The sequence below is a fragment of the Carettochelys insculpta genome, chromosome 25, assembly GCF_033958435.1.
Source record: "Carettochelys insculpta isolate YL-2023 chromosome 25, ASM3395843v1, whole genome shotgun sequence".
NCBI lineage: Eukaryota > Metazoa > Chordata > Testudines > Carettochelyidae > Carettochelys > Carettochelys insculpta.
The window spans coordinates 13,014,702-13,028,261 of NC_134161.1; the positions used below are offsets into that span (position 1 = coordinate 13,014,702).

Genomic DNA, 13,560 nt, shown 5'->3' on the forward strand with positions numbered 1-13,560 from the left:
AAGTTCTAACACATGTAAGTAAGCGTGCCAGTGGGTACTGAGCCAGCACTTGGCTGGCCAAAACTCACACCATCTGCTTTGCGTATGGATTCTGGGCTCTTCTGAGAGGAAGGAAAGAAAGAAAACTGGAGAGACAGAGAGAGAGAGAGAATTTATTGCTCAACCCGCTAGCGACTGCAAGTGTCTCAGGATTTAGGTGTATGCCCTATGCCTGCCAGCCTGGGTGTATTACTTCAGCACACCCGAATCCTGGAAACTGAGCTAGAGTAGCAATAACAATGACAGAACAGAGCTGGCCCCCCTCTCCCCAGCACTGGCCCACTGGCTTGCTTTCCCAACAGCTGTTTTCCAACTGTCCCCTCCTAGAAGCGTGGGGAAGAAAGCCGGTGCCTCTCACTTTCTCGCCCCAAGGTGGAGTTTCCCCAGAAAGCTGTTCCGGACACTTGGCTATTGTCTCAACTTCCTGCGGCTGGAATTCAGGGTTATTTTAAACCTCTCAGGCTTTGTTACCCCTCCCTCCTCTCCTAAATATGAAGCCATAAACATTAGCAGGTTTGGGATATGGGTTTTTTAATCCCAGGTGGCAACCACAGCTCCAAGTTCCACGTCTCCGCTGTGGGTTTGGGTAAAGTGGCAGCTTCTTAAGCCACAGAATGATGGATGGAGGTGCTTGCTGTTAAAGCCAGAAGTGGTCTGGCAGCTGTGTGAGAGCCAGTAGGCGAGGCGGAGGCATGAGAGTACAGGGAATGATTGGCTTGCCCAGGAGATCAGATACTAGCACAGTACCCCAGTGACGCCAGCATTGTAGAGCGGAGGAGCAGAGAGTCAGCCAACTGCAAGAAAATGCAGAAGTGCTGCCATCAGAGGGGCTTAGGAACAAGGACTCCTGGGTTTTGTGTTGGCTCTGCCACAGCGTTCCTGAGGGGCCTTGGCCATGTCACATAGAGTCATAGGGTTGGAAGCCACCTCAGAAGTTGATAGAATCCAACCCCCTGGTGAAAACAGGACCAGCCAACCCCAACTAAATCATCCCAGCCAAGGATTCGTCAAGCCAGGACTTAAAAACCTCCATGCCTCATGGCAACCTTGGGCGGGGGGGCAGAATCTCTTCACCCCAAAGCCCCACTGTGAACAAATGAGGGAGCAGCCCTGGTAGGAGACAGGCATGCACTGCCCCTCGAATCGCCGTTCCTTACCCAGCTCGTGAGCCGTGGTGAAGGCAGAGGGCAGCCCGTCATCCTCGATGACGGAGCAGCTGCGCTTGGGGTCGCACATGGTGCCCACGTCGGCCATCCCCAGGGTGTCGCAGGTGGTGGCACCACACAAGTCCTGCAGGGAATGCAAGAAGAGGGCAAACTGGCCCAGTTAGTGGTGGGCCCAGACTAGCACCAATGCTGCAGCCTGTGAGACGTAGGGCCCCCCGGCCCCTGCTCCAGACGCCAGTGTGGGGCTTTTCTTGTTGCACTAACTTACCCCCAGAAAACAAGTCCAATAGGAGACATCAGGACAAGGACCAGGCAGCCCTGTTTACACTGAATGGGAGCCAGGAAACCTTTGTGGCTCACTGGCAAAAGCCTGACCTAAAATACACACAGCCTTGGGCTGTCCTGTGCAATGAAATGACACGGTTGGAAGGAACGCTGGCACCAGGGATGCCTTAAATATAACATCTCCCTGTGTCTTCCGTGACGTGGAGTCCTGACTTCTAAGGCCCCTGTAGCCAGGGAGGGGCCCAACCTAATCATCAGGATAGCTCCCATGGCTCCCTCTAACTTTTCCTGTCCGTGGGCGGAATGCATTTTGTTGTGTGCACCCAGGCATGTGTGAATGTGCACCACCAACAGAAACACACGCTGCTGGTGGTGAGCACTCTGCTAATCAGCTGGGCAGCCCCTGAATCCAAGTGCTCAGCTTGCGGGGAACGTGGGAGGCTGCCTGTCTTCTTTTTGTTTCAGAAGGACAACAGGCCCTGTCCTAAGCCCTCCTGAAGTCAATGGGAAGGAAACTGGTCAGTGTCTCACCCCTGTTTGGCTAGGAGACGTTGATGGGTCTGGTCCAAAGTCTATCGGAAAGACTCCCATTGACAGGCCATGGATCGTGCCCCACGCCAGCTCTGCGCCGCAAGCCGGCCGGCAGCGTGAGGTAACAAGAACTGGCTGCCCTTCAAACTGAAACTGACCTTTTAAGGGCTTTAAGAAAAAAAAAATACCTTCCCCTCTGCCCTGCCAGCTTCCTAGAGGCTCCAGCCTGTCTGAGTTTGGGATGGGTCCAGGAGCACTGAAGAACAAAGAGTATTTCCTCGGCACAGGAGACAAGTTCCCCAACATATTTCTGCAAATCCCACAGGCCTGCGGGGTTCAGAGGAGCCAGGCAGCAGAGAGATGATCTGAACCAAAAATCATGGAACTACCCAGGATTGTCCAGCACTAGTCTGGCTGAGTGAAACAAAAGAAGACTGGTCCCAGCCAGATGCCCTCTGTTGCAGATTTTCTGCTCGCTCTCAGGATTGGCTTCTGCAAAGTGGGATTTATTTTTTCAATGTAGTGCAGCCGAACAGGCAAAACATCATCAAAATGTTCTGCGCACATGCTTATAATTATAGGCCCAGCACATACACATGTTTTCATTCTGGTTATTGATTATGTGTATTACCGTAGCTTCTAGAGGCCCCAGCTGAGATCAGGACCCCATTTTGCAGGCATTTTTACAAACACAGAGGCAGATTTAGCTCCTAACTCAAATCACTTAAAGTCTAAATACTCCAGGCAGACAAAGACTGGGGGAGACTGGGCCAGCTGGGGAAACTGACACACGCACCAAGATTTTCAAAAATGATTGCTGACTCTGAGCACCCAGGACACCTTAAACAAGATCTGAGGAGTGCTGAGAGCCTGGCCTCTGAATATCAGGCCCATTTCAGAGGGCCTCAGATGGGGTCCTGAAGAACTGAGAGATGCAGAGTTGTAAGCAAATCGTGCTTTGACCCAGGAAGCTGGTCCCAAAGCCAGGAATTAAAGTTAGGCCTGTTGTCTCCTTGGCTAGCGCTTTAACCGCCAGACCAACCTGCCTTCCTCACACATGCCTTAAACTCCCCTCCCCTAAACAAGCTATTTGCCACTCTCAGCCGTCACAGCTCATTGCAGTTTGTCTGTGCCCCCCAATGGAGCTAACACACACAAGCCAGGGAACAGCCCGATTCATCCTCCAGGGGAGGAGATGGCACTCTGTGAAGCTTGCAGGGAACAGCTGCCTCTTTATCCAGCGGATTGAACCCTGATCATGATAGTCAGACTTTGCACAGCACATCTGAAGATCTCAAAGCACAGTTCTATGAGGTAACAACCAGTCCTGTACCACCTTATAGACTAACAAATGTGTTAGGTCATGAGCTTACATGGGTCAGGAGCTTTCGTGACCTAATAAATTTCTTAGTCTCTGAGGTAGTACAGGACTGCTTGTTATTTGTGATGCTACGGACTAACATGGCCACCCCTCTGAGACTCTAAAAGGGTAAATATCACCATCCCCATTTTAGAGATGGGGAGACTGAGGCACAGAGTCGGACAGGAACAGTAAACCAGTGGCAGGATCAGAAATGGAAGCCGGGTGTCTTGGGACCTACATCCAGGATCTCACTACCAGCTGGTGCTGTCTCTTTGAGTCCCACCAAAGGACAAACTTTCAGAGGAAACAACCATGAAAGGGGCAGAGGCAGAAAGCACAGAAGTGGCTGGGGAGCCATGCTGGAAACGAAGGATGCAATTGTGAGACTGTAACCATTAGGCAGGGTGGTCCAGTAGTTAAGGGGCTCACATGGGGCTCAGGAGAGTGGGGTTTGATTCCTGATGCTGTCACACCCCTGGGAGGCTGCCTAGCACCTGAGGCAGAAAGAACTGAAGCAACCTTTCAGGACATGATGGATAGAACGTCCTTGGCTGGGAAGAGAAGAACCAGGGGTTTCTCTCTCAAAGCCAGACCAGCCTTTCACGGAGGAACCTGCTTCTGCTCTAATGAGGTGCTGCCCAAAGGTTCTTCACGGCTGGCAAAGTCCGGAGCCTCCCAAACAGCCCCTGGGTGATGTTCCCACAGAGGGAAGATTTCTCTCCCAGCTGGAAACACTGGAGGCAACTAAGTGCTCTCCTTGTGATCCTTTCCCAGACTGGGAGGAGTAGGTCAGATACTTGTCCCCCTCACTCCCATGTGACCACACAGACACCCCTGAGGAAGACAATAAGGACAGCCACTGAAGGCCGAAGCCTCAAGCAGGGCTGCATGGGGCTTGAATCATTGTTTCTTCTGTGAGATCAGGATCAGTTCCAGTCTCTGCCACAGGCTCTCTGCATAACCTTGGGCAAGTTGCTTGGTATCTTGCTGGCACAGTTTCTCACCTATAAAATAGGCAAAACCACACTTCCTTTCTCCTCACCTTTGTCTGTTTGATGTCGATGGTAACTCTCTGAAGAGAGGCTCAAGGACTGTGAGTCACTCTATGTCTACAACAGGGCCCAGCACAACAAGGCCTAGATCTCTGTTGTGGCCAAGAGTTGCTACTGTAATACAAGCCACCCAATCAGATAAAAGTCACTGTACAAACAGACAGTGGTATTGCTGGGTAAGTACAAAGTGTCCTTCTTCCTTTAGCCCCACGCTCTTCTTTCTCCAGAGCTCACACGAGAGAGGCATTCAGGAGATCTAACCAGGGTGCCCTTTCCAGTGCTAGCCTCACTCCAGGACTCTGCTATCAGATTCCACTTGACAGCTCTGTGGAGCTCTTCCCTTGTAAGCAGCACTGGACTGGCCCCTGGCTGTGCAGCCATTGCCTTTGAAGTGCACCCCCCAGGGACAGACTGGGAAGAGAAGTAGCTCCTTGGAATTTACACGCTGTCTTATTTCATTTGCCTGTGAAGCGCTGAGCCTCATTTGTCACCCCTCTATCATCTCCTGAGATCAGGCTGGAAGCTGCAGGGATCCAGGAGAGGGTGTGCTGGGAGGGCAGGCTGCAGTGACGGGGAGGGAATCTCTCCCACCTTAAATACAGACGGAATCAGGGAACAGTCGTTGGGGCCTTGGGTTGCCAGCAACAGCAAATAGGAACTGGATGAGTTCGTGAAGGATAGGGTCTATCAATGGCTATTAGCCAAGATGGGCAGGGAGCCCCCCCATGCTTGGTGTGCCCCTGAGCCTCTGGGTGCCAGCTGCTGTGACTGGATGACAGGATGGATCACTCCGTGGTTGCTTGTTCTGCTCATTTCCTCTGATGCATCTGGCATTAGCCACTGTCAGAAGACAGGAGACTGGGCGAGATGGACAACTGGCAGTGGGGCTGAGAGCCACGGTGGGCCTGGAGACACAGGTGGCGGGTTGGACACCGCCATGCCTTGGAAGGGGCAGAGCCTAAGGTGGAAGGGGCGGGAGCAAAGGTAGTTAGCCCTTGGCGCCACCCAGCACATGGCGCTGGGCTGTGCTCAGCTCTCAGAAGCCATGTGGAACAGCAGAATGACACTCCCACAGCTTCTCAAAGGGGCTGGGGCCTCCAGCCACTGCCACAGCAGCAGCCAGGAGCTCCAAACCCCTTGGAAAGGCTGAGCCCCTATGCGATTGCCATTCTGTGCCCCACCCGTCAGCAGGCCTGACCATTGCTCTGACCTGCATGGTTTTTTTTACACTATGAAACTGCACAAGAGCGGCTGAGCTGGTCTCCAGACTAAAGTCCCAACAAGAATCCAAGGCTCATCCATGGATAAATACCAACCTCAGCAACTTCAGAGGCCCACGGGTCTATTAGGCTCCACAGCTCTAATAGCAGCCCTGTGGCTGAGAACTCATGGTACCCTTCAAAACATCCAGGTAGTGATCTGTTGGGAAAGGGCTGGCCTTTGCCTGGGAAAGAAGCGAGCACCTGGTGAGCACGGCTTACACTGGGGATGTGCTAGGGAGCTTGCCATCCAAATCTGAGCAGGAACCAGGGAGGAAGATGAGAGAGAACAGACTAAGAACCACCTGGGAAAAATCCAATCCGATGGTCCACCAAGGACGTGGGATGGAGCATCACTCCTTGGCGTGAATGGGAGATGGGAAATCAGGGCTTCTGCGGGGCTGTTTCTCTGCATTTGCCATGGACTCACCATACAACCTGAGACACACTCACTTTCTGTAGAATAAGGATGACGTTTATCTACCTATCTCTGCAGCAAGCGTGCACCTCCCTCTTGGTCAAAATTAGTCGATGGAGGAGGTAACTTTGCACAATATAAAGGAGTAAATGATGTGAAAAAGTTTCAAAGAAACTCATAGAAATGAGTCATGAGCCAGTGGGAATGAGAGTCCCACAGCAAAATACCCAGCATGCAGTTGGCACAGCAGGATCCTGTAGTGGCCTTTTCCAGTTGAAGACCTGGATGGACAAACCTGGACTGATCGGCACATGAAATGAACATGAGGGGCTCACCCTGGTCCCTCGTGAGAACATACCGGCATCACAAAGCCACCGGGACGCGTGCAGATGTGCATCGACGGTAGAAATGCAGGCTGCCAGCTGCGGGCACTGCATCCACTCTACCAATCAGTTGGGCGGCATTTGACTCTTTCCTGGATGGCCACCCAAGCGCTCACCTTGCAGGGAACGCTGGTTTGGGGGCATCGGCAGAGTTGAGTGACAGCCCCAGGAATGGGTGGGGAGGAGGCAGAAGGTCTTGACCCTTAAAATGCAGGGGCAGAGCGGAGGAGGGGAAGCCTGGTCTGATTTATTTGCTCTTTGAAGCTTAAAGCCAAAAGCGGGAGGGAGAAAGCTGGTGGCTTATCTCCACCGCTTTCTTCCCTGGAACTCCTGAGGGCTGTAGCTCACACCTCTTGAGGGAACTCTGTCTTCCCCTGACAGGAAGGTTACATGAGGGCACTCAGCAAATCCATCCCCAAGATAGCCCTTCAGGCTGCTTAGGAATTCAGGAGAGCAAGGGCCACCCCTAGGTTCTGGAGGCCTATGTGCCGCTGGGGGTGAGGGAACCCAGCCAGCCTCCTCCCCGCCTGTCACAGTGGCTTGCAGTGCTGTGGTGAGTCGGTCCTTGGCAATGAGGCCCTGTTGGATTCCACAGGCCTGAAGCCAAGAGTATCCCTGCCACAGGCAACACCTCCCTTCAAGAGCTCCTGGTCGCTGACTGCAAAGGGAGGCATGCCCATGCCTTTGCTGGGATGGCCAGCTTCCTGTATCCTGTAGATCGATTCCCACTCCTTAGGCTGACACTACACTGCCCTTGCGCATGTCCCGGGCTCTGGGAGATCAGCAGTGTGACCACCCAGGCAGGCATCACAGCGATGCATCGCAACACCTGGCCGCTTCCTGGCATTCAGGGCGTCAGGCATGCACAGCACCCGATCTCAAAGCACTTTACCAAACCAGCAGGGGGATAAATGTAATTCCCTCCAGCATTAGTAACCTCACTTTACAGTGGAGCCCAGGTAGGTAAATGATCTGGGATAGTCAGAGGTACAGCTGCAAATAAAACCCTGGAGTCCTAGCCTGCCCCCTGCAAGATTCAGGTAACTCTCCTCCAGAGCTGACTGGTTCATCTCCTGCAGAAGGGGAGCCCTGCTCAGATCTATTTAGTGCTAGACAGCAGGGCTGCTGACCTGGCTTTCCCAGGAGGAGGGAGGGTGCTTAGCTCAGTCCAATCTAATCTGGTTTAGATAAACCAGGACTGTGTGTTGCTGAGCTGGTTGGATTGTTGTGGTTTTGCTCCTCTTTTACACCCTTTAACTTTCCATCTCACTCCTTCTGGATTTTCATTTTTTTTTTAAATCTTGCCCGGGGTAAACAGTGAGCAACCTTAAGACTACAGAGCCTGACAGCTGTCACTCATATGGGTGCAAATCAGGCATAACCCCACTAGAATCAATAGAGCCACACCTGCATGGAACTGGGGTACCTGAGATCAGAATCATGCCCTCTGAATTCCAAGGTGTCCAGACCTGGCAAGAGGAAGCCCCAGGCTCATTTCCTGGGAGCATTTCTGTGCCCAGACTGAAGGAGGTATGAATCTGTGTGTAACTGAGGTGCTGATCAACATGACTCCTGGGCCAATGGGCCAATGGCTGGGGCACTAACTGGAGACCTAGGTTGCAATCCCTGCTCTGCCTCTGACGTCTTGTGTCACATAACTGTTCTGGGCCTCAGTTTCCATATGTGCAAAAATGGGAATAAAAGCACTTTTCTACTTCCTAGCAGTGTTCTGGCTATGAGCCAAGTATTATCCTTACAGGAGCCAGATGAGTATAGGGGAAATGTGCACGATTGTGAAGGCTGACCAACAGCATCCAATTGATGAGGCACTCGCCTGAGGGTCAGGAGACACAGATGTGCTGTGCGACCCTTTTTAATCCATTTCCCCCTCTCTGCAGTTTAATTGCCTCATTTGCAGAGTGCCTGGAACTCTCCCTCTGGAAAGTACCAGTGAGGGCAGAGATGTCGTGGTATCAGTACAAGAAAGGGCTGATGTTACAAGTCGCCCAGGCAAAGGCAAAGGCTGGGCCCCTTCTCGGCCTTCTGTGAAGGTGTCAGCACTGCCCAAGGTCCAGTTATTCCCAGTTCTTGGCTCATCCAGGGTTCTGCTCTCCCTGGGACTGAGATCCAGGCCGTAGGCCCTGGCTTGAAGTTATTTCCATCACACACAGGGTCCACATTTGGGTACACTCGCACTTAGCACCTCCCGCTATAAAAACTCTTCGCGCCTGGCTGCTCAGGGCTGTAACTTAGGCAGGTCTGCTTGGTCCCAGCACAGCTGCCCCAGCCAGAGCCAGGCTGGGAGAGATGTGTGGGGACACACCAGGCAGAAGCTGGCTGGGGGCGTTTCCTTGCTCGTTGCTCTTTTAAGAGTTCCTGCCTCCTTGCTGGCTGAAAGCACTCTTGGCTCCCTGCCGAACACCTGCACTGACACACTGACCCACTTACAGCTGTGAACCTTGTCCACTGACAGCAGGGACAGATTAACAAGCAGCTCTCACCCAGCCCTCCTCTAACTTGCGGGCCTGGGTTCAAATCTGAACTTCAGCCTCCTCCTGCCACGGCCCTCTGAAATGCCAACTAGCTGCCCCGCCCCACCTGATGTGTCCCTCCAAGAATCCCTCCTCCAGCCCACCAGACGGCCAGGTATCTCCCACAACTGACTCAGAAAGGTCAGGGAAGGGGCACAGAGGGAGGGGAGCTGCAATGAGAAATCATAAGAGCAAAAAGATTCCAGAAACTGCCATTAGAGAATATTCTAGGAGCCCCCAGACATAACAATAGGCCAGCATCGCCTCTGTGGGGGGTGGGAGACACGACTACAGAAAGCGAGGAGGAAGGGAGGATAGGGGGGAAGATATGAGAAGAACAAAGGAGCAAGCTTGAGTATGCAGTGCAAAGAGCCAGCTTCTCTCTGGCCATTCTTGTCAACATTCACACTCGTGCAATGTGGGTGTGAAATTGCACCATTGGTGTAACCGAGGGGACACTCCTGGCCTAGCAGTGTTTTGCACCCATTGTGCACAGGTGCAGGACAGGAGATCAAGCCCAAAATGTGTGGCTAGGTGAAGCTTATCCCTGAGCGCAGGAAGATTTTGCAGAAGGGCAGTTTGTTATTAGCACATGGGGAAAATGCAGGAGCTATGTACGATAGCAAAGGCAATTTATGGACACCACAGAAAGGGAGCAGAAGCAGGAAGAACCTCATGCGAGAGGCAAACAAACCTTATTCCTTCCCCAAACCAGTCTCCTTTCCTGTCTGAATTTTCACCAATTAAAGCTAAAAGATCCTTTAGGCACATCGAATCTGCCCTTCCACATCGGGCAAGGCCAGAGAATCAGAGATTCCAGCCTTAAATCATGCAACATGACTCCACCAGAACTTTAGACAGCATCCCAGCCTGGATTAGACTTTTCCCAGCCCCCTGGAAGCCAGGAAAATGCTAACTGCATACGCAATTGTCACCCATTTCAAATCCTCGCAGCTCTGGCTATGGTGGGAAAGGGTGGAAGGTGGAAACAGCCCCATTCCAGCTGCTGCGTCCAATGGGATTTGCAGAATGTTCCCAGATAACTCAGGCTCATTATTTCACTTTGTCTTGGCTATGCTGAACATTCTACTTGTACCAGGAAAGGATTTGCTGGCTCCCTGCCTGATCCACACACAGCTCTGCTGATCTGGCAATGTCCACTGCTCCTTTCCAAGGTGGTAATACTTTGCTTCAATGTAGCCCTCTCATCCGAGGACATCAGGAATGCAACTTCACTGGAATGTCATCTTTCCCAGCTGCTTCACAAGGAAGCTGTGAGAGAGGAAGTAACTCATCTGGGGTGACGGAGTCATGGGCAGAGCGTGGCAAGAGAGCCTGTGCTTCCCTGCTCCAACCTCCAGACCGTTCTCTGACCTCGCTAAGCTGCCTTAGTGGAAAGTGAAACAGATGCGGCTACCACACTCCTCTCCAAAACGGACCAGAGCATTGCCAGGGAGCCTAGACGCTGTGAGATGATGGACAGGGCAGCAGAGGTGTGGCACTGTCTTCATGCAATAGCTCCAGAACAGAGCATGTGTTAGAGCATAGAAGATGAATTCCTCCTCTGCCTCCCTTCAGAGGGGGTGGCTCTGTACCAGAAGGTGTTCACCTTCTAAGAAGGGGTATTTATCCACTTCTTTCTACCCCACCCCTTTTGTCCCCCACCACTGTGTGCGTGCCTGAGAACAGCCTGTGTGAGATGTCACAGCCGCAGCTTGGCAGGCTCACTGAGATGCCACCATTTCCATGTGGGGCCTGAGCCAGCACCTCACACCAGCCAAGCATGGTAACTGTAGTCCCATCTTCTGTGGGCTCCAAAATCCCAGGTGAGACTCAGATTCCTCCTTATCCACACTAGAGCAACTCAGGAGTATTCAACCATTCTCCTTCCTAGCCTGGCTGCCTTCCCAGGGATTCCTAACGTGTCTTCCCTGGTCAATTTCTGGAGATGCTTTGCAGACTGGCTACAGGTAACCTTGCAGCAGGTGTGTCGGCCACACACAACTGGGTCAGCCTGACACAAAGCTGCAAGGGCTTTCCACCATCAGCTGTGTGGTTTCTAAGCTCCTCACACTGGAGTCTGTGGGTAAGGGAATTCTATACCCTCCCCCACCTCTGGTGCATGGCAGTAATGAGAGCAGCTGTTTGGCAAAGCTGTCCTTTTGCCAACAGGGCAGTGCATGTTCCAAGAACCAGGGCAGACCATGTTCCATGCCCTTGGTCATGGTTGGCCAATGTCAGTCCGGGCAAAGGTGCAGCAGCTCAGTTTCAAGGCGGTTGTCAATGCAGCCAAGCAACCAGCCACAGCTGGCAGAACCATTCTGTACTCAGCAGGTGCTGCACAAGTGCACCTTAATGCTCTATACACCAAGAACCCCCTGTTCAATCATCCAGCTAAGATCAAGCTCACGCTTGTTTGACCAACTCGACTTGGCTGGATCTGCCAAATGAATTCACTAAGGGCATATCTGGAACCCAGAGCGACTTACATCACAGAGAACCAGGCTGAGCAGGAGCATCAGCTGCCAAGGCAAGGAAGAAAAATTCCATCTATCAGTGACTTGCTGACTACAACTGGAAACTGCCCATCAATTGGCCTTTAAACGATATAAAAGTTAAGGGTTTGTGCAAGAGCGTCTTGGCAGGGAGATAGACCCTCGGGTACCAGGGGACCACAGAGGGCCGAGTTCGGGAAAGGCAGATGTCTCCGCTGATCATGTGATCTTTCCTTGAGCTTGTGTTGGGGTTTCAGGAATGGGTGGTTTTGTCATGTGTGAAAAAAATGCAGCCAGGGTGGCAGCACATGCAGATTTAAGGCTAAACTCATCCCTTGTGTAACTCCACTGACCTCAGTAGGTTTAGGTCAAGGGTGAACCTGTCCCATTAGGGGACAGGGTCAGCCTGTGCCTGTTCTTGCACCAACCGTAAACCAGACTGGGCCTGAAGCAAAGCCCAGCTGACTGAGTTCGGTGGGCTTCGGCTCATGCTCTATGTCTGTGTTCCCCTTTAAAAAGATTTACACCCAGCTAAAGGACATGGTCTGCGGATCTGAGTTTCCATCACTGAAACAGTCACTGGTTAGGCTGCCACCATTCAGAGCTGATTAGAGGTTATCACAGGTTGGGGGACTCAGATCATGTTGATCATTAAGTCTTGCTGTGATCAATATCTTTTCCTTCCTGGGTGCCTTACAGGGACACAAGTCACACAAATGCCCCCACAGCTTCCGATGAGGTTACCGACTCGCCGTGAGATCTAAACCCCCAGCACAAAGAGAATGAGGTAGGAGAAGGTAGAGACCAGTAAATTCAAGACTTGCAGTCATTTATTCTATGTGCTTTTCCCATTGGCCAACCCACCCTAGCTGATTGCCAGGATATTGTGTGGCTGTAGCCACTGCCTCTCTCTTGACTAGCCTGACACCTTCCATCAGTGACTTCCCAATTCAGCACGGAGCATCTCACTGCATTAATATCTACAGCCCCACTGTGTCAGTCACTGACGCCTGTTCCAACCCAGGTCTGTGGCAGAGTTTCCACTGCTTTCCAGAGGAGGAGGATGTGGTCCACTGGGCCAGATTTTGTCCTGGTTTATACCCAGTGGACACCACCCACTGCAGAGGGAGAGCTGGAAGTACACTCTAGCCTGCATCAGTCTGGCATCGCATCACCTGAAGACCAGGCAGGTAACTGGAGGCTGAATCCATCAGTAGCACTCATCAGCATAGCAGAAAGGAGAAAGCTTCAACAGACACAGGAGCAGCAATGTGCTGTGAGCCAGCAACCAGCAGCAGAGGGAAAGGCAATGCAAACCCCAAAGTGCTTTAATGAGTTGGAGTGAAATATTCCAAGTATTTCAAGGGGCAAACCTCTAACACGGTGTATGCAAGCACTTCCCATGGGTAGAAGTGGGATTCCTACCAGGGATCCAGGCCAGTCAGGGGCCCAAAGGCTGGTGGTGTGTGGCAGAGCTTTCCCAAGGAAATTTCAAGCCTGCCATCTGTTTGCATCCAGTCCAGGCAGGCAGTGACTGAAAGCCACTTGTTCCCATCTGGTGGCTGTTTAGAAGACCACGAGAAGTGAGCTGAGAGTCTCGACCCCATTGCATGGCAAAGTAACTCTCCCAAACAGCACTGATTGGCGCCACTGGCAGCAGCATGACCTGAGTCCAAGGACTGAAAGGGGCAAAAAGAAAGAGCTGGAAACAGATCAGATCTGAGCCTGGGGAGGTCTCCCTCCAGACCACACCAGCAGAGGTGCTCTGGGGAAGCCATCTCCACACCCTTGTTCTGGGGAGAGAGAGGAAACTCTCGCCTGCTGAGCTCTGAGCCCTTCACCAGCAGTAAATGCACTCAGAACCACCGAATGGAGAAGGGAGGAGAGCGAGTTCCGGGTTCTCATGGGGCTCTTCAGGAGAATGAGTCAGAGGAAGCGCAAAGCTGGGAGAGGCTCTTGCTTTGGCAGGTGCAGTGCGCAGCACCAGCTCCAGAGCTGAGCTATCCAGCTAGCCCCCGCTGAGAACGGCTCGGAAAAA

The 13,560-nt window shown here is 52.4% G+C and overlaps 1 protein-coding gene across 1 annotated transcript in view; it reads right to left on the reverse strand.

The window, feature by feature from the left end:
• ADAMTS15 (ADAM metallopeptidase with thrombospondin type 1 motif 15) overlaps positions 1-13,560 on the reverse strand; it is a 33,535-nt gene that overhangs the window by 17,184 nt on the left and 2,791 nt on the right. Inside the window, exon 2 of the mRNA XM_074976671.1 lies at positions 1,197-1,329. Within this exon, the coding sequence (XP_074832772.1) occupies positions 1,197-1,329 (133 nt within the window). The remainder of the gene's footprint in view (positions 1-1,196; positions 1,330-13,560) is intronic.